Source organism: Manis pentadactyla, chromosome 3 (genome assembly GCF_030020395.1).
Source record: "Manis pentadactyla isolate mManPen7 chromosome 3, mManPen7.hap1, whole genome shotgun sequence".
In the NCBI taxonomy this organism is placed as follows: Eukaryota; Metazoa; Chordata; class Mammalia; order Pholidota; family Manidae; genus Manis; species Manis pentadactyla.
Genome location: NC_080021.1, coordinates 199,000,918 through 199,027,503, shown reverse-complemented (window position 1 = coordinate 199,027,503; position 26,586 = coordinate 199,000,918). Strand labels below are relative to the sequence as shown.

The following is a 26,586-nucleotide window of genomic DNA, read 5'->3' as shown; positions in this document are numbered from 1 at the left end:
TTTTCAGGTTGATCAGATGTAGCAAATCTGAAGAGAGACCCACTAGAGCAGCAATAACAGCTAACAGCCTGACCCAGAGGAGGAAAATGACAAAAGCTGATAGAAGAATTCAAAGGGGGGCATTTAGCGAAGGGGCAAGCTGCTTACAAACCCTCACTGGTCCATGAGGATACCCCTGTATGATGGCCCAATACAATAACTAGTACTCAGCATAATAACTCTGGGTTACCTGGAAAAGTTTAAACGGTATCAATGTACTCTGGAAGGTAATTCTAAAGCTCTGGGAAGCGCCCTCTAGAGGAGAGATGTGGTCACTGCACCATAAAATCACAACTAAGGGGCCCTGGGCTGGAAACCACCTACCTCTGAATGTTGTCCTCCAGTTGCTTGACTCTGAACTCATCCTCCTCAGACTGCCGCCTCCGGGCTTCCTCCTCTTCAGCGGTTCCAGCGGGTATACCCTGAAGCAGCCATTTTTCCCGAAGCACTTTGGACTGTGGGAATGAGGAAGAAGAGACCAGATACACCTTTCAGTCCGAGGCCTCTCCATCCGCAGAACCCCGTTTCAGCTGTGCCCCTGATCAGCACTCCCCTGACTCTGCCTTCGCCTCCTCATTAACATGCCTCCCAACTCCACTCTGGCCCAACCCCAGAGGGCCACCAGGGGGATTTATTTCTGTCTTTTCTACTATAAAAAAAGGAAAACATACGGAAAAACAGAGGAAACTCTATAATGAATGCCCACATAACCTCACCTAGTTTTAACAGATATAAAAATCTTGCCATATCTATATATTTTTCACCAAAGCACTTTAAAGGAAATAACAAACGCCACAACATTTCACCCATAAGTATTTCAGCATGAATCTCTAAAAAATGAGGACATTTTTCTATGCAACTACTGCTCCATTATAAAATTTCCTAAGTCACCTAATATCCAGTCCATCTTAAAGTGTCTTTGTAAAAAATTAAGTTTTGTCATTGCCCCTTCTTAAAGACTCTTTCAATGACCCCCAGCCATCATCAGTTGTCTCCAAACGGTGTTAAAATCATGCACCCCACCTGTGCACCTGTGTACTATTATATGGTAGAGTAAAAGAAAAAGGTTTTGTGTCTCAGGTCAATGGCTTGGAAGGAGTGATAACTGCTTTGAGAAGGGAAATGAAAACAGCTGAAAAAAAAAAAAGTCTTGTTGAAACTCCCTAAAACGAAAGGCAAGGTAAGGAAGGTGTGGGAGAGAATTTCTGATTTGGGTTTCCATGACATGTCCCCCAGATGGCAGATAGTGGCTACTGGATGTGTGCAGAGCCCGGACCCTGGATATAATGGCCACGTGACCCGGTGGGCAGGCCGGTGGTGGCAGGAACGGAGCACCGTAAGGGTGCACCACCGCATCTGCCAGAAGCAGGTCTTCCCAGCAATGGCAGGAATAACGGCTTCATAGAGCAACAGAGTAAGCACGGGGCTCCCTGGCATCACTCCTGTCAAAATCTCATTAATCCTCATTAGGCAGGGCGAGTGAGGGGAAGGCAAGGGAGCTACTGTAACACCTGAGGGCCAGGTTATGAGCGGCTTCGAGCCAGTTAAATATGATTTACACAAATGAGAGGGTGGGATATGTCTCTAACATTGTGGACACACAAATTCATACTCATTACAGTTTCCTTTCTACAGCTTTTATAAGCAAAAGATACACAATTCCATAATGGACTCTCATTTTTACACTGGATTAAGGGCTACTTAGTATGAACCCATAAAATAAGTTATAAAAATTACCAACATTTTGTAATAGTAAGGTGGAGAGTTCATTAGTGGTTCTGGTTCACCATCCTACGGAGAGGGCCAGCGGCCATGCGGACTGCGGACTCCCTGCTGGAGGCACAGAAGTGACTTACAGTGGTGGAATCCCTGCACTTCTGGAGGGGCCCTTCATCAGCAACGCATTAGTTTGGTGACCAGGTAGTCATGGTTTTCACTGGTGTTGTTTTGCTTTTTAACTATAAATCATTATTATAATTAATTGTTAGTGGAGATCCATTTGGTTACTCTTAGAGCACATAGAGAAGCATATTTATAGCACTTGACCTACAGTTTTCTAGAAATTAAAGACATGAGTTTGTTTATATGTGACTCCCAATTGTACCAATAAACTAACTGCAGACAGGTTACCCTCTGACCCTAATAGACTTAAACAGTCACACATAAACTAATACGCTTAAATTGATTACACATTACTATGCTGCCTGTAAATGTACTAGGTATAAATAGTTTGCAAATACCACCAAGGAAAGTATAAAAAAGTTCTTTACAAAAATTTATAGGGCATTGTTTAATAATATAAAATCACGTGTAAAAGCTCACAGTACAATTTCTTTGCATTGGTTGTTGCTCTCTCCTATGGTCTGAAATGTGTTCCCCACCCCCCATTCATATGTTGGGGTCCTAACCCCTACTCCCTCACAATGTGCCTGTATCTGCAAATAGGATCTTTCAGGTTAAATGAGGCCTTTGGGATGGTTTTAATCCCACATGACGGGGGTCCTTCTACAAAGAGGAGATTAGGACATAGACACGCACAGAAAGGAGACTGGGTGAAGATACCTGAGGAAGACAGCCATTTACAAGCCAAGGAGAGAGCATTATAAGAAACTAACCCTACTGACACCTTGTGGTCTCAGACCCGTAGCCTCCAGAATTATGAGAAAATTAATTTCTGTTATTTAAACCACCCATTCTGTGGTATTTGTTATGGCAGCCCTAACAACTACTATATTCACCAAACCTTTCTTTATCACAGAGATGTTCTGCCCATTGGAAAGCGGGAATGGATGGGATAAATTGGCTGCTCTAAGTGGGCTATAGAAGAAAAAAATCAAAATTGTCATTTTCTACTCAAAATTCCCCAGAAAGATCATGCCCACATAACTGCAAGAGGCTGTGTTGCACAGTGGTTAAGAGCCTGGATTCTGGAGCCAGTCTGCTGGTTACCAGCTGTGTGACCTGACAGGCTCAGTTTCACTATCTGTAAAATGGACACAACAATAGTGCCCATTCCAGGCTCATTATGAGGATTAAATGAGTTCATACACAAGAAGCGCTGAGCCCATACTTAGTACAAGAGAAATTTTATTACTGTTGTTCATCGTTTTCCCTTAGCCTCTCCTCTCACCCGAGAAAGAGCACGTAAAATGCCATCTACGAAAACTTCCTCCACTTTTGCTAGCAGGATCAGTAGCTGTCTGCTCTGCCCTACAGCAGAGAACATACTCTAGAGCACTTTCATGCTGTCCTCAAAGCTGAGACTATCTCTTATTAATCTTTGCATGTCACTGTTGCACGTAGCCCAGTTTCAGTGAATGAATGAATAAATGGGTGAATTGGAAAATCTCCCATTTTTCTTCCCTCTAATTACTTGGGAGGGGGTGTCCCACTTTCAGTCTTCCTTTGCTAACATGCTCGACATTAACCTAGTTCAAACTATGTAGGTAAAAACCTTGGTAGGATTTTGGGAGATAGAAGTGCCGGCAACCTTGGCCTTGGTATGTGGATCCTTCTGGAAAACGGCATGGACAGGCCCCGCTTTCTCTGCCCCAGCAGGGATCCTTTGCAGTTGGGGCTTCTTAAAATATACAGGGCTGCTCTTGGAAATATTCTCTTTGCTCTTCTTCACACAGTGCCTCCTGCCATCAAGGAAGGGCTTTAACCCCCTGATATCAGGCTGATTTAGCCTCGACCATTGGTTAGTACCTCTGACAAAAGCAGCCTGTAACCACGAACACCAAAGCTCATATGCCCCCAGATCTGTCTCTTCTCTGGATATGTCAGTAATGTCAGCAAAACATCCCCAAGAGCTAGAGGCAGGAAGAGAGGACCTAATGGGACAGGATGGTCCCAGGGAAGTCTGTTTCACAGAGGTATTTTGACTTTATCAAAAAAAAAAAAGCAGAGCTAATTTTTCACGTGGCCCCAAAATAATGCTATTAGGGGAAACCAAACCTCCAACTGAAATTATTTACCTCCAAAAACTTTCTCACCCTGCCGCGGACCCCCTTGTGTTGCCTCCGAGGGCTGGCTGTTCACGCCTTGGCATGTAAAGCACTTGTGCCTTGCGATCAAAAGCATCAGTTTCCCTGGACAGTTCAGGCTCTTTTTGGCTGCCTGATTTCAGAATTAAGTGACAGGCAGAGCTCAGTCAGACGTGAAAAGGAAAAATAAAAAGTTTTCTTTTTAATGCCCTATTGTCCAAATAATATACACCTAAAAAATGTATCCAAGCTTACAGGTGCTAAGAACTGTCAAAACTTCACATTTGTCAAGTAGCGGCAGCCGTGAAGTCAAGGCAAGGCAAGAGCAGGTGGAGAGAGGGCACTGGGCAAGCAAAGCCAGGGCAGGGGCTCCTGAAAGGCAGGAGGGAGAGAGCTCCCTATGGTGAATCTGGTTTTTGCTCTACAGGCCTGTCCAGCTTTGGAAAACAAAACTAGAACAGAGCATCTCAAACTGCAACATGCGTAAGGATCATTGGAGAGCCTGCTAAGACACAGATTCCAGGGCCCCAACCCCAGAGATGCTGATTCTGTAAGTGTGGGGTAGGGCCTGGGAATGTGAATTGTAAAAGCTCCCTGGTGCTGCCATCACTGATGCTGCTGGTCCCAGGACCACAGTGGGCGCAGGACTGCGTGAGAATCTGTGACTATCCAAATGCCTGAAGAGTGTGTAAGCTTTCCCTCTGGCTAGCCAAGCACACCGATCCCAAAAGGAACTCCTCCTCCTCTTATAAGCTCGTCTCTCCTCCTGCGTCCCCATCTCAGGAGCATTGGTGCCCCCAGTCCCTACAGGCCAGGTGCTCTTCCAGGTCGTGCAGACGCTGCTCAGGAAGACAGCAAGTCCCCACCTTCTCCAATAAACAAGGATGCAGGATAATTTCTGACTATGATATGTGCATGGCAGGAGGTAGGCAGGACGATGTGACAAACAGGGACTGAGGGAGGATGGGTTAGGCGAGGAAGGTCTGAGTACTTGAACATTTGAGCTGAGAGCTGAGGCCCAGGGCAAGGTGTTCCAGGTGGAGCGATGGGCAAACATAATAGCCAGGGCGTGGGACAGAGTTGGGTGAGCTTGTGGACCAGAGAGAAGGCGGGTGGCTGGGCCATAGCGAGTGGGGGAGGGAAAAGGAGGGTGGATCCAGTTGACAATGGAGAGGAAGGCAGGGGCCAGATTAGGAAGGATTCTGCAGCCTTGTGAAGGAGTTTGGCATGTGCTCCAAGTGCAATAAGAAGAAAACAGATTGCAAAGGGCAGGACTACAAAGTACAAGTGATGGGACTATGTCACTCAGGTGACAGCACATTAGCAGGAAACAGAGAAGACATGGGAGGCACGGGCCATGTTTTAGAGGTGGAGTCAAACCTGCCAACAGATTAGATGTTGGGAGCGAGGAAAAGGGTGGGATTAAAGATAACATTAAAGATATTTGGTTTGAGCAAAGAGGTAGATTGTGGTATCATCAACTGGAGGGTGGGAAGACTAGAGGAAGTTTAAGTGCTAGAAGAGCAGAAAATCAAAACTTCCAGTTCGGGCGTGGAAAGTTTGGGAGGCTTATGGAAGTGACATCCATCTAAATGGACATGTCTGAATATAAGAGCCTGGAGTTCAAGGGATGTTGGAGCTGATTGGAAACATCAATTTGGGAGTCATCGTATATAAATGATATTTGAAGCCACAGTATTGGGTAATGATGGTAACGATGAGGATAATTCTTACAGAACTCTTAGTGTTTGAAATGCTTTACATATAAACTCATTAAATGTTCACAAAAATCCCATGAGGTAGGGGCCAATATTAAGCAACTTACCCACGGGCACACATCTAGTAAAGTGTGGATCTAAGGTTTGAGGTCAAATGGTGCACTCTGCTATCCTGCCTCTGCCTCAGATACAAGAACTATGTTTTTCTCAAAGAGGATTTACAAAATCGTCAGGCCCCACTGACCTAACAGGGTTAGGCCCCCCTAACAGGGGTATCTCCTTTCCAGCTTCTCTAATGGTGGGTTTTGTATGGATGCTCTCTCCCACCCATCCCTAAGTCCCTCATAGTCAAGCACTTGATCTTTTATTTGTCCACAGAGGCTGACATGCAAGATTAGAGTTGGTGACAATAAATACCTGTTGAATGGGTGACTAAAAAACCATGCATGGACACTGTATTTTAGCAAATAAAAATTTTAAGACTTTTCAAACAATAAGGCTTCTCTCTCACTTACCAACTTTACATTTCCCTGTATGGCTCAGGAAGATGACTGGTTAGCCAGAGACGGGTAAGATTCCTCAAGGGAGGAACAACCTAAAACAGGCACAGTCGCAGGGGGGCCATCAGGTGAGAAATTGGGGATCAACAGAGGTGAGGCTTAGAACCTCACCCCCACTGTTCTGAGAGAAATCTTCTGCATCCGTGGATGTTTTATTGCCCTTGTCTAGCTTGGATTAACACATAGTCTACAGGCACACACCTGATCATCTACATTTGTTCTCTTACAACACTAAACTATGTTTTCTACCTTTATCTTGTATCTACCTACCACTTCAGCATTTTATTAAAAATAATAATAATAAAGAGAGAAATGTGGTATCCACATATAAATCAAGTATAAAAATCAAATGAGTATTCATATTTGAACTGACTGTTTATAGTTCATAATGCATGAGCAAAACCGAAAGTTTCTGTGATGACTGCCCTTGTACTGTTCACCATGTAACTTATTCACTATGTAAGAATTTGTTCTCCATGTAAGAACTTGTTCATTATGCTTCAGAAGATTGGAGACTGACGAAAATTAGGCTTGGGGTGGATTAATGATTGTGCATTGAGCATTGACTCCCCTATACAGAATTTTATTGTCGTTAACAATCATTTGATCAATAAATATGAGAGATGCCCTCACAACAAAAAAAAAGTAAAAAAAAAAAAAAGTACACACTTCCAATTGTAAAATTAATAAGTAACCGGGATGTAATGTATAGCATAAGGAATACAGTCAAAATATTGTAACAACTTGGTATGGTGATAGCTGGTACCTAGAATTATCATGTATATAAATGTTGAATCACTGTGTTGTACACCTGAAACTAATGTAATACTGTGTGTCAACTACCCTTCAATAAAAAATAATTATCTACAAAAAAAAAAAAATTTTAAGACTATTAAAGTTAAAAATGACCATAGAGATCATTTAATCAAAGCTTTTTCTCCCCAGCTTTATTGAGGTATAATTGCAAATAAAAGTCTACATGACAAATAAAAATATGCATGATTAATCTTTTTAATCAAAATAAAAAGGTTCGTGAAATTAAACTTTTTAATCTACAGATCAGGTAACTGAAGTTAACTTTTCAAGGTGATCCAGGTAAATAGTGAGGAATATCTGGGGTGTAGGGTGGCGGCGGGGGCAGAGTGGGAAGTGGGAGATGAAACAGGACTTTTTAGTAAGTTTCTAAATGTTTTCCTGATTGTAGTTTTTATAAAATTATATCTAGCGTTTTTTTACTTTATAGCTCTGGCTTTGGTATAGTAATTAGGTAAGACTTCCTCATCCTAGGACCATTCTAAGACTTTACACACTTTACTTCAAACCTTTCATATGCCTGTAATCTGGCTAAAATTGGCACTGGCTGTATAAATGGACGTTGCTGGGAATCTGGCTAAATTCAGTCTTCTAACAGAAATGGCTTAAAGGCCCTGTGGACAAATACTCACGTTCTCATTCGTGTCCCCTCTCGTTTCTTCCCCTTCCTCTGGGACACTTCCCTTCTTCCCCATTGACTCCCCAGGAGATTCTGGTTTGGTTTCGAGGTTTAGTTGCATGATTCAATCCACTCAGAAGCCAACCCAAGACTTCCCATAGAAGAGAGCAAGTTTTAACTTCCACTCAGGCTGTGTTTAGAAGCCAGAGGAGATGTGACAGGAAACAGATGAGACAGAAAGATTCTTCACCCTGGGTACCCTGACTGTTCTTCAAGATTTTTCATTTGAAATCGGCCTTTCACACATACTAATAACCAAGGAAAGTTTAAAATGAGTGCCAAGGGTTCATAATAGTGAGAGACACTGTAATATCCACTGGAAGGCTCCTGATACCTTCGGGCTATTCAGCAAATGACCTTGGTGGGTTGACAATAAATACCTCATAGGGTCACAATTCAGTCTTCGATTTTTTTTTCCCTTTAGTCTTCTTGAAAGAAAAGGCTGTGGTTTTTAAAACATAATGACGATTTTTATAGCTTGGATTACAAGAAAACTCTACTCAGGTTTCCCCGCTCATGAATAAATAATCCAAAGGCAGTTTATGTATGGATGATGTGGTATTAGCAATTTGATTCTGACAGTGCTGACTCTGTCATACAAATCTTTATAAATGTGACAGTCCCAAAGGGATTCATGAGGCAATATGTTCTGAGTGCCTACTCTTGCTGGGACCTTGAACCGACCAATAAAATAGACAAATCTTCAGCAATTTAACCAAGAAGCAGAGAGGAATATAAATTCAGTTTGTCTGGTATAATACAAGAGTTGACTTATTTTTTTAAAGTCACATTATCACAAGTCACAATGAAAACAATAAAAATAAATGTTTCCATGGACTAAAAAGGCAAGATAATTTTTCAAAAGAAGAATAAAGATGGCTCTTACCTTTTGAAATATGACAATATATTAAAAAGCTAGAGGGATTAAATGAGAATAGTATTGGCACAGGAATGGCAGATTAATAGAATAGAAAGAATCCACAAATGGTGGCCTCAAGTATAAGTGAGAAATATGTATATGATAAGACATTTAAATCAGTGAGGGAAACAATGAATTAATCAATAAATCATGTGGAGACAAATGGTCTACCATCAGTAAAAAGTGAAGTTATTCCTATCTCATACTTTATAGGAAAATAAATTCTAGATGGATTAAAACTACAGAAATAAAAGAAATACCATAGGTAAGTGTTCGTGATGGAGATGTTCTTTCTAGGGACATCAAAGCCAGAAATCATAAAGTAAGTGGATCTGAGATGTGATTTCATAAAAATTATAAAGTTTTGTATGAGAATGCAAAAGAACCCATACACAAAAATCAAAAAAGAGGTAAAGGTCCATGTATTTCAGATACTAATGTTAATATAATTTCATTTTTCTCACAGACTGATGAAGCCTATGAACAGGGGTTACACATCTTAATCTATACAATTTTGGGAAAAAGCATAGAGGATATATACTCTGTGGGTTTTATCTGGGTGGTGACTAAATGGTTGATATAGTTTTTTTCTTTATATTTTCCTATACTTGTAAATTTTGCTTTTGCAATGATCATATACCCCTTCCTTTCATAATCAGCAAAAATAATATAGATAATAAAATTGCTCACTCATCCCACATATGAGCACTTCTTGGAAATTCTTACATCACAAATACTGGGTACTAAATATAGCCAAGGGACCTTGTAAAAAGAAATCTGAGTTTAATTCAGCTAGGACTTCAAAATACCCAGGTTTCCTAATCACTGGGGTATAGCAGTTAATATTTCAACATTTCATACTTTGGTCCTTCACTGCACTATAGAATTTGTTTATCATCCACATATAAGGTAATAATATTCCATTTTGGGGAGTTACTTACTGTCTAGCCCTAAATATTGTAATTAGAAGGAATATGTATCAATATACAAATATCAAAACTACTGTCTTGCATTCTATTAATTTTGACAAGAGACCAGTGAATCTAAGTAATACACATCTCATAGCATCAGAATAAGTCTCCATAGACTATTTGATAATGAGAATTATATCTTGATAATGAAATCCAATTTTTCTATTTAACTTTGCACTGAGAATATTTTTTTCTTAGCACCTAGGATTTTGTAAATTGGTGAAGTAAATATTAACTACTATTTTATTAATATTTTCTACCTCAAGGAACTACCAATAATTACTGTGGCATATCTCCACACAGCCTAAATTTCTGGAATCTATGAAAACATACTTAGAGTAAAAGAGACAGTAATGATGATAATTGGCATCTATCTAAACTATTCAAAAGAAACATTTCATTTGAAGAAAACAGTGTTCTGGAGAAAGCATGATTATGCAGGCAGATAACCCTGGGGTTTAACCAGGGCTGCCCCAATTTAACACCCTCAGTTCTTGGGCAAATTATTAGACCTCATGAGTTTGTTTCCCTGCCTGTAAGATGGGGAGAGTAGTATCCAATTTGTGGTCATTATAAGGGGATATACTTAAAGTACCTTGAACATATTAGGCACTCAAAAGAATGCCTATTATCAAGGGTAGAAAAAGCTGTCATGGGGCCAGGAGGAAGCTGGCTGAGTCCCCACCAAGAAGCTCACAGAGGAACTATAACCTCAGTCAATTTACTACCATCCAGGGGTGAGGCTGCCAAGCTTGAAACTGAATGATCACAGGGAAGATGACTCATGCCGTCCAAGTTCAGTCAACAGTTAACTGATTTAAAGCAGAACGTATTCCTTTCTGGTACCTTACATGATCCTATCTCTCAGTCAGACGCCACCATCCTTAATATTAAAATAACTCAGTTATTTGGGGGAGGATGGACTCAGAACAAAGAGAGGCAGAAGCATGGGGGAAGCTTGACCTGGGCCAAGACGCGGTGCCGTGACTGTCTGCCTTGCTGCAGACCCCGCCTCGTCAGAGCACAGAGACTCGGTGCCTCTAGGGCTGAGGGCTCTCTGCAGGAGAGTACCATGTTAACCATCCTTGGGAGCACTGAGTTTTCCTTGTTTTGTCATTCAAGGATAGTGATCCACTCTCATTCTGCCTACACAGGCCTTCTCCAGAGAGAGAAAATTACAACACATCAGTCTTCACTTTTTAAATTTCCATCATTTCCAGTCCTTTCTCCCAGGTTATAGCCAGATTACCTGGTGAGAGTGCTGGGTGTTTCCTGAGATAGTCAATCTCACCAACTGTGTGAGAATTTTACCAGGACAACCATAAAGGACTATCTGATTCCTTTGTTTTCAGATCTTTTAAGGGATCTCACTGCTTCCCCATGCAATACCAAGTCAGTTTTATGGTTGTTTCTGTTTAATGGATGCATGGCTGGCTGGCTGGCTGGCTGGGAGAAAAATGGACAGATGGACAATGAAAAGAATGTTGTAACACTGTGCTGGACCCCAGCAATGAAGGAGTCCTTGTTATCTTATTTGGCACCCAGAATGATGAGAAGCGGGGCAAAAGGAATTTGATCTTCTGACATATGTTTAGTGCCTGACTTTTGAGCCAAAGAATGCAAAAATCAAGAATCACCTTGAGCTTAAAGAGGTGAGGCACTATTTAGCCAAAGACAGCCCCTCATTCTTTCAGTCATCTTCTTAAAAAATTCACCTTTAACCAAGAATTCACTGAGGTTTTAGTATATTTTGGTCTCATAAAAAGTGAGCTGACTGCACTCTGAGCCAGAGATCCAGCTCTGTCCAGACTGACCTTGAACAACTCACTTTGTTATATTAAGTGTTTTTAAGCCCACTTCTCTGTAAGAAGAGGATACTAACTAGCCCCCAGTCCTCCCTCAGGAATGTTGCAAGGAAAGAGAAGTAATGGCATATGGGATGTATTGCAAGCTACTACAAAGTCCATAAATGGATTTACACAATAAGCAAGAGAAACAGGCAATATTCTCAGTATCATGCTGCTTTTCTTCCTCTCAAACACATTTCTCTGGTGAAAGTTAATGGTAAACTGATATATATGTGAAGCAGATGTAGGTCAAGCTGCCATTTGAAATCAGTGGCTAGCTTGCTGATGATTCGCATTTTATGGATTCATTTAGCACAACCCTATCGTCTATGAAGAATGGGAAATGCAACCACAAAGGTTCATCCTGTTTTAAGAAATCCAAATAGTCCCTGCCTAGCATCACCCTGAAAGTGAGCCCCACCTTCCCAACCACACTCTGAGCCATGCAATTCTGTGTGTGCAATGTCACGGCAGCTTGAGGTAAGCGGGAGAAGGTTTTCCTAAAAAAACCCCAAGAGCAGTTGGAAGGCAAGCAGCAACTCCTGCCTGGCCACTGGAACGTGGTCACATTATTTTCTGAGCCTGCAGAAAGCAACATTCTGCAACCAGTGGAGTCCTTGTGACAGTGATAGAGCTTTCTCCTGGGCTGTAATCAATTACAATGCTTAAGTGCATTATGTTTTAAAGCAAAATAAATAAGCTTTCTCTATCTAACATGGTGCAGTGGAGACCCAACCAAGTCAAATCATTTCAATGTCCTCTTTCAACCCACTGCTCATTCTCACAGAACACTTTCAAATTTGTTAAAGTAGAAATAAAACAAATGAACAATCTGAAATGAACCGGGCTGCTCTTTTATCATACCACACCAGTTTTATCTCCCTTTACTCAAGATCAAGAAAGAAAATATTAATATTTTTAATTTAATAAAGAACATTGTATTAAATGTACCTTTTGGAATCTCTAAACAAACACACACAGCACCTATGCCCTGGAGACACAGCCCTAGAACACTGCCTCACCCACCATGTGGAGATTCTCATCCGATTTCTATATATAACCATCACATTTCACATGCACACGCCACCCCCCAAGCCCATTCACATGCACACTATAATCTTATCAAGCTTGCAGAAATTGGAATGCTGTCACAATGCCCTGAATTTGAGAAATTCACAAGAAAAGCCAAGGGATGGCTTCCTGACTGAATGAAAAAGGGCTAGTTCCGTGCGCAGTAGTGCCTGCACGCCAGGGCAGGCTCTGCCCAGCTCTCTGGCGTGTGATCTGCATGGCTAATAATGGGATAGGTTCCTGGGACAAGCTGCTTACCTTGGAATGCTGCAGCAGGAGTATCTGCTCGTCAAGCTCCTGTCGCTTGCCTTCTATTTCAGTCTGCCTCTTTCTTTTCTCCTTGAAAATAAAGAGAGAGAGGCTATAAGAGTGGGTGGGTGCTGGCTGCAGAAATTCTAAGGCAGGAAGCAGGAGGAGCGGCACACATCTGTAGAGACACTGCCGAGATGCTGGGCACACACACACTGTCACCTGCCCCTCCGCCTCTGGGTGTGTTGTAAGCAGCCGTGTTCTCCTAACATGTCTGCTGTGGGCTCAGTGAGTGGGAGAAATTCTCCTCACTCAGCGAAGCTGCAACAGTTTCATCCAGAAGAAAAGGCAGTGTCTATGCACACACACACACATAGAATTATGTTCTGTGCCATGTTAATTTGGACACAGAATAAAAATGTCTCAAATGAAGAGACTGAGATTGTCATAAACTGTAAATACGACAGAATAAAACAGTGGGAATTATAGGGTTAGACTTATTTTATCAAAACCATATACATAAATAATCCAACACAATTCCAAATTTTGTAGGACAAATCATCAGGTCGGACGTACCAAACAATGCAAATTAGCTTTGCTTAAACTTGACTTGAGGAGAGCATTTCACATGGGTGGGGCCTCGTGAGGTTACAGTGAATATGAAGTCAGGAGTGGGTCTGCCTGGGTCCAACTCCTCCCTGCCATTTGCTACCTGTGTGACCTCTGGCAAGTTCTTATACCTCTCTGGGTCTAAGTCATTTCTCACACACACAGAAAATGGGGGTAATAATTGTACCTAAACCATATAGTTGGGGCATGGATTAAATGAGAATATACTTGTAAGGGACCTAGAACTATGGCTTGGTACATAGTAAACATGCAATAAACGTTATTTGCTCTTACACTTATTATCACATGTTTATTTATAGGTAATGGCTAGAAACTGGTTTTAAAGGGATGTATTTCCCTTGTGTTCAGGGAATCCCTTTCCACTGGAATGCAGCCTTAACTCTGCTCCCCCACACTTCTCAAACATAGACAATAAACACCACATAAATGTAGTTAATTTAAGAATAGGAAGACCTGCCCTTATGACAGCTTACTTGTTCAGTGTTTTGATTCCAAAGTGCACAGTGGCGGTTGGGGGGCAGTTGTTGAGATATTTGCTGTACTGGATTAATTTCCTTTACTTACACATTCAGGAAGTAAGTTGTTAGACATGACAAAATGGCATTTAAAATATAACAGGCAAATCCTAGAGAGGACAACAGTATAGAAGGCTGGCTGCTGTGCTTGGTGTTAACAGAAGATTTTATTTTATGCAGTTGCCGTGCTTCTGGGGGTGTGCTTGCGCCACTGCTATTCAAATGAACATAGTAATATTTGTGTTTTTGCCAAGTTCGTCTATGCAACAGACAGACTTTTAAGAAATACTCTCAAGCCACGGAGACATGATATCCAAGGCAGAGACAGAACCTTCCTGCCAAAGTGACACCTGGGAATATTTTAGGAACTTGCCATTTACCAAAGAACTCTAATCAATAATATATAACTGCTGCTATTTAATCCCAGCATATGTCCAAGAACATAAAATGTATGACGTATGAGGCCCAGTGAGGAGAGGCCACCTGTCCACCTACCCAGTGTCTCAGAGGTACCACATAATAAAGCAGGGACTCCAGAACTAGCCACTACACCTCTATATTTTAGGATTTCTTGAGAGTAGGTTTACTGGACTTCATCATTCATTCCCATTGCCTATCAAGACATGTAACTGTCCGGCACTTAAATCTAGAACCAAGATATAGTATGTCATGGGTACAAGGTGCTGATGATTCAATTCTTCCATAAATGCTGATTGAGTCCTATGTGCATTTGCTATAGACTGAATGTTTGTATCCCACCCCACCCCCATCCACCCAAATTCACATGTTGAAACCCAGTCCTCCAGGTGATGTGTATTAGGAGGTGGGGCCTTTAGGAGGTAATTAGGTTGTAAGGGTGCAGAGCCCATGAATGGGATTGGCACCTTTACATCAGAGAGTCCAGAGAGCTCTTTCACCACCTCCGCCATGTGCAAACATGACGAGAAGGCAGCTGTCTGTGGACCAGGAAGCAGGCCCCTGCAGGACACCAAATCTGCCAGCACCTTGATCTTGGACTTCCTAGCCTCCACAGCTGTGAGAAATACATTTCTTTTATTTATAAGCCACCACTCTTTGATCCATTGTTATAGAGGCCTGAATGGACTAAGACAGTGTTCTAACTGCCCAACAGGTCATCTGCAAAGCTTTCCTAGGCTTTCCTACTTCCGTGCCCTTGTTCAGTAGGAAGTCCTCACTCTCGAGTTGCTCACCGTCCTACTGGTGAGCCATGCTTTGAACAGAAGGAATACTCCCAGGTGGTATCAGCAGTGACCTTGCACATGGTTGAGCAGTGGACTCACTGGTGGTCACTGGGAAAAGATCTGATCATGAAAGATGTAGTTTTTATGTTAGTTCAAGAATGGGCAGTAATTGGGTAGATAGAGATTAATGGGCAGCATATTGCAGGTAAAGGGAACTGTGTGACCAGGATAGAAATAGACTGCATAGTGTATTCCAGGGGAAATGAGGAAGAAAATCTAATGGGTACAGGGCTTGCTTTTGGGGATACAGATCAGTAATTTAAAAGATTGGTTAGGGCTAGACCAGTGAGGGCTTTGAAAGCCAGGCCAGGAAGCTTGAATGTTATTTTATGGACAATGGTTCTAAGCAAGTGAGTGATACGGTGCAATGGCATTTCAGGAACATTAATTTGGCACTGGTACAGGGTGGATTGCTGGGGGCCAAGACACTTTTCCTATAATGGGCCAGACAGTAAACATTTTAGATTCTGTAGAACATACAGTCTCTGTTGCAACTATTCAATGCTACCATTGCAGTGAAAAACCAGCCTTGACAACATCTAAATGAATGAGCATGGTTGGGTTCTAATAATCAGCTCATGCTCATAGTTTGCTGACCTCTGGGTAAAAAGATCAGTAAGTGTCTTAGGAGGATGCTACATTCACCCTGGGATGTAATGGGCATGGATGAACAAGCAAGCCACCCTAGCTTAGAGCTGTTTCCATCAGAATGGAAAGAAAAGGATAAATATGAGAACCAGAACTGGTGGGGTTCAGGACTTACAGGATCTAGGGGGTGAAGCAAGGTCTTGGCTTTGAGGCATACAGACCAGAGAGGGCTGGAGCAGGAATGAGCAATAGCATGAAAGCCCTGCTCTCCCATGTGTTCATATTTCTGGGAAAATGCCTTACTCAGTGAAAGCTCAAAACCAAACACTTGTTAATAATGTGCAGCAGGTATCAGTTATTGGCATGTTCACACCTGTGTTCCGTCTGATGAAGGCTCTGGGCTTGGCCCCTCACAGGGACTCTTTGTGAGTCCATGGCTGCTGTAAGATTCTTTAATTAGCAAAGTCCCCTTCCACAGGCATGGGGTTAGGTCCTGAAGTCACCCCTAACCAGACAATAGGTAAGATGTGCAATCTCCCTCTGTACAGAATTAGATATGAGTCAAAGTATGGCCAGCTCAAATAGGGCACCGGTGGGTTCCTACGCTTGCTTGGACTGCTGAGGTCTGAGCTGTGCTCCTCCCCCAGCTAGCCTATGGCTTCCCAGGCTTTTCGTATTCTCAGTCAAGGCAAACCCATGAACTCTTGAGTCCTCTTCTCACTCCAAACATTAGCCTACATGATTTCCTTTACTCTCATCAACTATACAACCTGCATGCTATTAACTTGCAGGTTTATATGTTCAGCCTTGATTTCTCCTTTGGGCCCCAGATTACTTTATCCAACTGCCAACTGTTTATATCCAGGCCCCCAAACTCAACCCTTGCAGCCTTCATCTTGGCCATCTCCCCGCACTACCCTTACATGTGTTCCTCATTTCAGCAAGTGACCCCACTCAAGCCAGAAATCTCATTTATATCCTAGACACTTCATTTTCTTTAATAAGGACAAAATCCTGTTAATTCTGCTTGTCATTTCCCACATCTTCTGCTTCTCTGCCCTAATTTTCATTACTCACTTAATAGTCCCTCTTTATCTCCCCACCTGCACGTGTAAACTATTCTACTTTGGTATTGCTAGCACTCTGTAGCACTTCATTGCTTATGCCTGTTTCCATCTGGATGACTGCAGAGGTTTCCTTGCTACTCTCCCTGCCTCTGAGTCTCCCTGCCTCTGGGCAAGTCATCCTCTGCATTGACGCCAGAATGATATTCTAAAATGGAAATCTATCTGCATCCTTTGCCTAAAATCCCAGAACATGTCCCATGGCCTACAGTGCAAACAGCAAGTTCCTTAGCATGGTCAGTGAGGCCTCTCTACCTCACAGCTTCATCTCAGGCTAGGAGGCTCCAACCTTAACAACGCTTTGCAGATCGCTAATCTGCCGGGCCAGTCCATGCTTTCCTGGTTTTGCTCTTACCACTTCCTCTAACAGTAACATATTTCCCTCATTTGCTTCATCTGACAATAGCTATTCATCTTCGACAACACAGCCTAAATACTAATGAAGCTAGAGTGAACATCTACCCAGTCTTCCTTCCTTCAGAGAACCCACCTACCCTCACCGTATATAGGGCTGGCGGGAATGCCAGTCATGGTTAGTCCCAGGGGCAGCTCATTCCCACCAACAGGACTTGCATGTGACACAGGTTAGGCCAATCATACTTTTTATCTCACTGCTACGATTGGTTCAAGAGGGTGGTTCAATGACCCAAGCAGGACCAATCAGAGGCATTTCTCAGGACAGGCACATGAATACTGGGAGAGAAAACTCCCTGTCTGCTAAGGTTAAGCTGGATGATACACATCTGAGTGACAATTTTCCCAAGCCAAGTGGAAAAAATGCATCCGTGGTGAAGAAAGGTCAACACAAAGAAAGAAGCAGAGCAGAAAGACAGAGAAAGAAGGATGCTAATGACATTGTTTGAGCCCGAGACATAGTTCTGCATGGAGCTAGAACCATTCCTGGGCTTCCTATACACTAAAAACCTCCTTATGCTTAAATATGTTTCTGTCACTTGCAACTCAGAGTACTGATGAACACAGAAGCCTTTTCTGCTCCCTCCAAACAGAACTTGTCACTCCTGCCCTCTGTGCTCCCTTCACAGGCTGTAGATCTGTCCACATTAGTACCTTGAGCACTTTAGCAGTTTATACACTTAACCATTTACACATCTTCTTCCTCTACTAAACTATGGGCTCCTTGGGGACAAGGATCTTGGTTGATGCATCTCCAAAGCCTAGAGTGTTGCATGATGAAGACATGTAATAAATGTTTGCTAAGCATCTCTGCATGAGATGTGTGCTCTCCTGTGATCATGTTTCTGTTTGTCCTCACTCAAATGCAGTATGAATTTGCACTCCTGATTTCAATGGCTGTGAAATACGTCACTGAAAACACATTAGCCATCTGTCAATCCATAAAACCAGAAGTGTCTTTCTGTTGGAAACATTAGCCCATACAGAACAGACCGTTATTGCTATGCATATAAGAAAAGAGTTGAGAAGGCTGATTCTGGGAAAGAATCATGGAAAGCTCATTCTGGGGATTAAAGCTGGGGAAGTGGAAATTCCAGAAAGCATAATGAGCTGACAATAGCAGATCATTCAGGGGGTATGTACCTCAAGAGACATCTAGAATGAAGTGATCTCAACCCATTAGGAAGATTTCCAGATCCCTCCAGTATTGGGGAGGCCTAGCAAGCCACTTTCAGCGTCTTTCTGCAAATTACTTATTTTCCTGGCAAGTATTTCTGAGGTATTGCAACTGTAAATTTCTGAGGTTATGAAACTGTAAATTCTCAGTATAGTAAGGAGCACCACATAAAATGGAGCACCATGTTCAAAGGTGGTTAATAACTATGATGGGATGACAGGTAATAAAAGTAGCTATGAAGCCTACGTCCACCCTTACGCAGTTTCAGGCAGACTCCCTCTCCTCTCCCGCTGCCTGTACTACAATCCAGGTGTTGGGAAAAGAGAGGTGGGGGCCGGGGGCAGGGTCCCAGCTGGTCTGAGAAACTGCAAGAGAGGGGAAGAGGCTGAGCAGGAAGAACAGTAAGAAGCAAACAGATGCCACTTCCTTTCCTCTGCTGAGGCCCATTCTGACTTGGCTTGATACTTACAGCCACAAGGCCCAGCAGAGGGAAGGAACTAGAAGACCTATTCATAGCTACTGCCACTAAGATACCTCAGAATTCAGATGAGAGGGAAAAAAAGAAAACATGTGAAATTTAACTATTTCTTCTAGCTATTGCTAAAAAGAATGTTGCTTTGACACCTCCATTGTGAACTAAAAGGAATTGCTTGTCCCACCCCCTCACACAAGCTTTAAGTGACTTTGGGCCAACTGGTTCCTAGGTCTTGCAGTGCTGAACCAGAGAAAGGGGTAAAGAGCTGAAAAACTGCATGAACCAGACTAATCTAAACAGATTGCACTTTGAAAGGGAATGGAGGAGATGGTAAATAAGGGGGAAATCAAGGATTGAGAAAAGGAAAAAGAACTGAAAGGGCTTGGGTACAGTTTTGAAGTTTGAGAGCTTCAAAATAAAAGGGCTGAGAAATTCAGACCAAAAGATCAGGAAGACAGAATCTTGAGATATCTTATTGTGGCTCGTAAAATGAATCCCCTATGATGCTTTCCAAAGATTCCAGTAAGGATCTGGACTTTTGCCTTCCCAAATGAGTTTCTTTGATCATGACCTCATGCTGAAACTGGATCACCAGGGTGCCAGGTTTTATACTGGTTACAGTAAGAAGTAAGGTGCCATTTTGAAAATTAAGTTACAGAAAATCAACTTGCAAACAGACACCTGATGAGGTATTTCTATTAAGGAATCAGAATGTCATCTCAGTCATGGCCGGATTGTAATTACCTGTTTAATGCTGCCGCAGAACCAGTGCTACTTACACATCTGAGGAAAGAATAGGAAGGAGGTCTGTCTGAAACTGAGAACGTGAGTGATCAGGTGTGAAACAATCAAGGAATGCTCAACCAGTTTTGCCCAATTGTCGGTCTAACTTGAATGTTGAGTCTGCTCAACAGACATATCCCTACTAGAGATCATTTATCTGATTCTTAATGCCATTAGATTTTTTTTATTGAAGTATCATTGATATACAATCTAATGATTGTGTCAGATATGCAACACAGTGGTTCAACATTCATCCATATTATCAAGTCCTCATCTCCTCCAGTGCGGTCACTGTTCATCATGTAGTAAGATGTTATAGTCATTAACTGGATTCCCTGTGCTGTACCACTACTGTCCGCATGACCTGTATTATGACTGAGAATTATTGTGTCCCTTTATCCCCTTCGCCCTCTCCTCCCACCCTCCCCAACCCCTTCCCTCTGGTAACCACTAGTCCCTTCTCGGTGTCTATGAGTCTGCAGCTATTTTTTTTCCTTCTGTTTTGCTTTTTTTTATACTCCACAAATAAGTGAAATCATTTGGTATTTGTCTTTCTCCACCTAGCTTATTTCACTGAGCATAATAACCTCTAGTTCCATCCATGTTGTTGCAAATGGTAGGATTTCTTTTATTTTTATAGCTGAATAATATCCTATTGTGTATATGTACCACCTCTTCTTTATCCATTCATCTATTGATGGACATTTGGGTGCTTCCATATCTTGGCTATTGTAAATAGTGCTGCGATAAACACAGGGGTGCATATGCCTTTTCAAATATAGGATCTTGTTTTTTCAGGTAAATTCCTAAGAGTGGAATTCCTGGGTCAAATGGTATTTCTATTTTTAGTTTTTTGAGGAACCTCCATACTGCTTTCTACAATGGTTGCACCAATTTACATTCCCACCAACAGTGTAGGAGGGTTCCCTTTTCTCCACATCCCGGTCAGCATTTATTTCTTGTCTTTTGGATGGTGGCCACCCTAACTGGTGTGAGGTGATATCTCATTGTGGTTTTAATTTGCATTTCCCTGATGATTAGCAATGTAGAACATCTTTTTAATGCCATTAGATATTAAAACTTTCTCCCCTAGGCCTCCCCAGTCATGAGTTATTATATTTAGGCTTCCCAAGTAGCCAGCTAAATGGAGAAAGAGTACTTGTTAAGCCCCCAACATTTTTTTCTACAGCAGATTGAATCAAATGGTACTTGGGCTTGTAGATGATTTGATTGAAAACTAAATTGGTATTTGATTTTCTAATCCCACAAAACTAAGAAGCAGAACCTGGAGTTAGTTAGCCTAAAAGGCTTGGTCAGAAGGACAAGTAATCTAAATTTCCTATAATCACACTCTTCTGCCTAGCTATGCACTCACTGAATCTACAACATCACCATGTGACATAGAGAATTCTACTGCTCTTCTTCATTCCTCGTTGCTTAGTTTTGACCAGTATTTCCACTTAGGTAACTTCTCTTTTATTCAAGTGATTACTTGGCCTTGAACTTGCCATCTATTGGTAAAAGAGGGAATGGCCTGATTTGTTTTTAACAGATAGTACATAGTCAAGAGAAAGCACTGATTACTTTAAACTTTACTACTGTTTTTTTTTTCCTAACTACTGGTTTTTGAAAGGATAATTTAACACCTAAACTCTTAAGAAACATCATACAGAGTTTAGATGCAAAATTGTCATTAATTACACTGAATGTTTTATATAGCTAGTCTTTATTACAAGTCTAATGCATACCACAGGAGAGTTTTAGTTTAATATCTTTTGTAGATACTTTACAGTCCATATGGATTATATCTTAAGTCTATTTTTAAGGTCTGCTCACCATGTTACTCTTTAAATAATTGCTTAACCGTAGAGCTATATTTTTTCCTTTAATGGTCTTAACATCAAATTCTTGGCAAGGAGTGCATCCCTTTACGCTCTTCCTGGAGACCATGAAGAAGAGCAGTCTGAGACAGCTCTAATGAAAAAGTACGATCTGCTTTACAATGTCATATAGTTAGCCCACTGTGGTGAAAAAATTGAGCACTTTCTGTACAGGTAGAATAGTAGAGAATTCTGAGAAAGTCACAAATGACAGAAATTACATAATTAAGTTTACCCACAGAGGGCAATCTCCATACTGTCACTCTCCATGTATTCTGGCATTCCCACCAGGAAGCCACGGGAGCACTGAACTAGGAGTCAGGAGACCTAGCTTCAGGCAGAGGTTCTGCCCCCAACCCCTGGGTGATTTAGATGAGTCCCTCATTGCTTCTGGGCCTTAGATTCCCCATGTGTGAAATGAAAACTGCCTAAGGTTCCAGACACCTCCAAGATTCCTCAGTGCTGAAGAGAACAACATCTTCACATTCCAGAATGTCACAGATGCCCTTCCTCCTTCATAAGGTGATACTAGCAAACATTTACCTAGTGCTTACTGTGTGCCTGGCACTGTTCTGATTAATATATATTAATGCTTTTAATCTTCACGATGACCCACTGAGTTTGGTATCATCACCCCTATTTTGCAAAGGCAAAAACTGAGGCACAGAGAGATAAAGAGATAAGGGCACTTGGCTAGAAAATGCCAAAGGAAATTGGAGCCTAGTATGAAATGTGGAAATAGAAATGTCTTAAGGTGCTATTTCAGAGCTGAGATGACGTGCAACAAAAATGGAACCCAGCACATCTTCTGACAGAGCGCAGGGATTCAATAAATAAACGTGTTTCCTTTGTGCCTGATATATAAAGTTTTTGGCTTAGGATTTTGCCTAGGCAACTGCAATTTACTTGTGGAGACAGAATTCAGTTCTATAGTGGCTGAACCTAAGAGTAATGATGACTGTGGTGGTAAAGATAGTAACAGCAACAATAATAATAGTAATTAAGTTTATTGACTACTTGGCACTATTCTAAGGATTCCCCTTCAGTTTTTCATTTCATCCTCAGAACGCTTTGAGGCCGGCACCTTTAAGGATCCCCCATTGTATGGATGAGAATAGTCAAAGCTGAGCATGGGTGAGTAAACACATTCAAGGTCATAAGCTATGAAGTGGCCAAGAAGGGGCTGAAGCCTAGCCAGTCTGACTCCAGAGGACTTTAAATGACCAGAGATGTGTGTCAGCTGCCAACTTCTGTTTAGCTCTGAGTGGACTCCACACAGGAGACGAGACTACCTTGCCACCTTCATGCACATGTGCCAAAAACCTTCCAGAACAAAGGAGATGCTCAAAATGTGAAACATTCTGATGTCAAATCCTTCCACCCTCCCACCATCTACCCACCAAACAGAAGGCCTCCTAAAAAAAATCCATGAACATTTCCCAATTCCAAACAAAAACAGGTCAAGCCTGTCTTGGAACCTTCAGCAATGCCTGGTGAACCAATATATTCATTTACTTCAGTCTCTGCAGGAGACAGTTCCAGGGGATTGAATGATCTAATAAGGAGAGCACATGCAAAATATGTCTCTCGCATCTGAACTTTTCATCTCAGACTACTGCAAAGGAGATGGCAGGTGGGAAAGCTCTCAACTCACCATGTAGGGCTCCTGAGTGGAGAAAACTCTCTAAATTCCAGCTTCTAGAAATGAGAATGTATTTCTCTCAAATTATGGCAGGGAGAGCAAAAGACAGAGGCATCCACTAAGTTAATAATCCTATCTTAGGGAGATGTACAAGGCCTGGAAATGTGCCTCGGCAGGAAGCGGGAGTGGACGCTGCATGGATCTCACAATAAGCAGTGTTCCCATTAGCTCTGTGCAGTCTCTGAGCCGCAACCCACGAACAGTAGAGAGGCTGGGATGCAACTGAACATAGCTGTGATTACTGGAAATACAAAACAAAATAGTGTGCATAGAAATAGAAGGAGAACGCGATGTGCCACATTCTGGAGCCAGAAAAGGACAGCATCCAAGAAAGCAGCATAATCCCAAACAGAGACGTGCACACCTTTCCCCACTTTTGCCAATCACGTGTTTGTTTATCTACATCCCAGTATTGGGTGACTATCAGTATCTATCTATAATGAACTATCTATATGTACATATGTATCAGAAAAGTAGAAAGAAGGGAATACACATGGCTGCAGTCAGGGGAAGGTTCAAGATTTCTGGCTATTAATACCATGTAAGTGGTGTCCTGACCTCATTATTTGTAACACCTGGCTTCCAGTCTTATCCAGCTCTTAACATGCATGAGCCAGTTGGGACAAATGCCTCCACACCTTGACCTTAATTCTCTCCACAATGTGCAACCCTAGATGACCATTAAGATTACCTAAAGACCATAAAATCACCAAGCCCAGGCCCCACCTCCAGAGACCTTGATCTTATTGGTCTAGGCATTGGAGGCTGTAAATGCTCCCAGGTAGTTTTAATGCCAGCCAAGGTGGAAACTCATTGCTGGGCATGCGGCAATCACATGGCCCAGGTTGACCAGCAGTTCCTACTACTTAAGCTGGTTGGAGCTTTTACTTAATCGGTTCAATGTGAAATCAAATTTGGCTAAATTTTGTTAGAAGACTCAGCACAGGATCAGTCACTTGTCTTTTTCTGCAGTTAGGTCCTTGATTATTTTGCTTTTCAAAGTCTGGGTTTTGGCCACAGGTCAATGGAGTTTTTGACGTAAGGGCTTGTGTAGCTTGTACTGAGTATGTGGCCCTCAAGAGTCAAAGCTCTTCCTCTTTGTAATAGTTATCATCCTTGCTAGCTGATATCCAATTTCTCTTCCCCTCTTGTGAGGCTCTTAGGATAGGTTTAGATTATGATTTTCTACCCGTGGACATGAGTTGATAAACCAAGTCAGAAGGGATGAGGTGGAGGGTCGCATGTAGAACTACAGAAAATATCTCAAAAGAGGTCACACTGAATCTGGTTTTGATCTAAGGTTTGATCTAAGTTTTGTGCTTTAAAAATTTATTTAAATGCATTAATGCTACACTAAGTTAAGAAGAACATCATCCCTGAGAATGCGTTTCTTCTATGCAGTCTTCACCTATAACACCTGGTGAGGGCTGAGAAACAGCAATAAATATAGCCTGAGCAGATCTCACGCAGCTTTGAATCACAGGCAATAGATCCCATGTACACCTCCAAAGCCTCACGGGATTCCCTACTCAGTCTCATTTGGTAGCTGATGACAACCTGAGATAAGGAGAGGGAATCAGTTGCAGTGAGGGCCTGTGAGACCAGTGGGTCTCTCTGAAGTGGCTCAGCCTCTGAGTGTACTCTACACATAGTGAGCATTTTTCCTTTGTTCTAGTTCTTTCCATGTTCTTGGCATCTATTTCAGGCAAATTCCTGACCAGGGTGAAGACTGAAGAATCCATATGCTGACATTCGATAATGATCACAATTTAATGGGACGTATAAAAATGGTACAAGAGGTGAGAGGGGCGGAAGATGGCGGCGTGAGTAGAGCAGCGGAAATCTCCTCCCAAAACAACATATATCTATGAAAATATAACAAAGACAACCCTTCCTAGAAATAAAGACCAGAGGACACAGGACAATATCCAGACCACATCCACACCTGAGAGAACCCAGCGCCTCGCGAAGGGGGTAAGATACAAGCCCCGGCCCCGCGGGAGCCGAGCGCCCCTCCCCCCAGCTCCCGGCGGGAGAAGAGCAGGCAGAGCGGGAGGGAGACGGAGCCCAGGGCTGCCGAACACCCAGCCCCAGCCATCCGGGCCAGAGTGCAGGGCCCTCGATACTGGGAAAACAGGACAGCAAGAACAGTGAGCAGGCACTGGAGGCTGGGCGACAGAGGACATAAGAAAAGCGCGCGACCATTTTTTTTTTTGCTTTTTTGCTGCTTTGTTTTGGCAAGCGCTTTTTGGAAGTCTTAAAGGGACAGGGACCCCAATATTAGGGAAACAGGGCAGAAAGACCGGTGAGCAGAGGCCTGAGGCTGGCACCGGAGAATAAAGAAAAACGAACGACCACCTTTTTTTTTTTTAATTTAATTTAATTTTTTTTTTTTTTTTTTTAATTAAAAAAAAATTTTTTTTTTTTTTGTTTTTTTTTGTGGTCGTTGTTTTGTTTTGGCGGGTGCCTTTTGGAAGTCTTAAAGGGGCAGGGCGGGCCACTTAATCCAGAGGTAGGGAATCCGGGATATCTGGGCACCCTAACCCCTGGGCTGCAGGGAGCAGGGAGGCCCCTTACGGAGATAAATAGCCTCCCAGCAGCTCCTGCTCCAACGCGACTCCACCATTTTGGAGTAGCTGCCCGAGCCAGGCCACGCCCACAGCAACAGCGGAGATTAACTCCACAGCAGCCGGGCAGAAAGCACAAACCCTGTCTGCACGCAGCTGCGCAGCACAAGCCACTAGAGGCCGCTGTTCTCCCAGGAGAGGAGGGCCACAAACCAACAAGAAAGGAAGTCCTTCCAGCCGTCACTCGTCCCAGTTCTGCAGACTATTCCTATCACCATGAAAAGGCAAAGCTACAGGCAGACAAAGATCACAGAGACAACACCAGAGAAGGAGACAGACCTAACCAGTCTTCCTGACAAAGAATTCAAAATAAGAATCATAAACATGCTGACAGAGATGCAGAGAAATACGCAAGAGAAATGGGATGAAGTCCGGAAGGAGATCACAGATGCCAGAAAGGAGATCGCAGAAATGAAACAAACTCTGGAAGGGTTTATAAGCAGAATGGATAGAATGCAAGAGGCCATTGATGGAATTGAAATCAGAGAACAGGAACGCATGGAAGCTGACATAGAGAGAGACAAAAGGATCTCCAGGAATGAAACAATATTAAGAGA

At 42.4% G+C, this 26,586-nt stretch overlaps 1 protein-coding gene across 9 annotated transcripts in view; it reads right to left on the bottom strand.

The window, feature by feature from the left end:
* PALM2AKAP2 (PALM2 and AKAP2 fusion) overlaps window positions 1–26,586 on the bottom strand; it is a 424,280-nt gene that overhangs the window by 228,976 nt on the left and 168,718 nt on the right. For all 9 annotated transcript variants that reach the window (XM_036903338.2, XM_036903350.2, XM_036903339.2 and 6 more), the window contains 2 exons: window positions 12,862–12,942; window positions 364–494 (listed from right to left, as the gene is read on the bottom strand). In XM_036903338.2, the coding sequence (XP_036759233.2) occupies window positions 364–494; window positions 12,862–12,942 (212 nt within the window). The remainder of the gene's footprint in view (window positions 1–363; window positions 495–12,861; window positions 12,943–26,586) is intronic.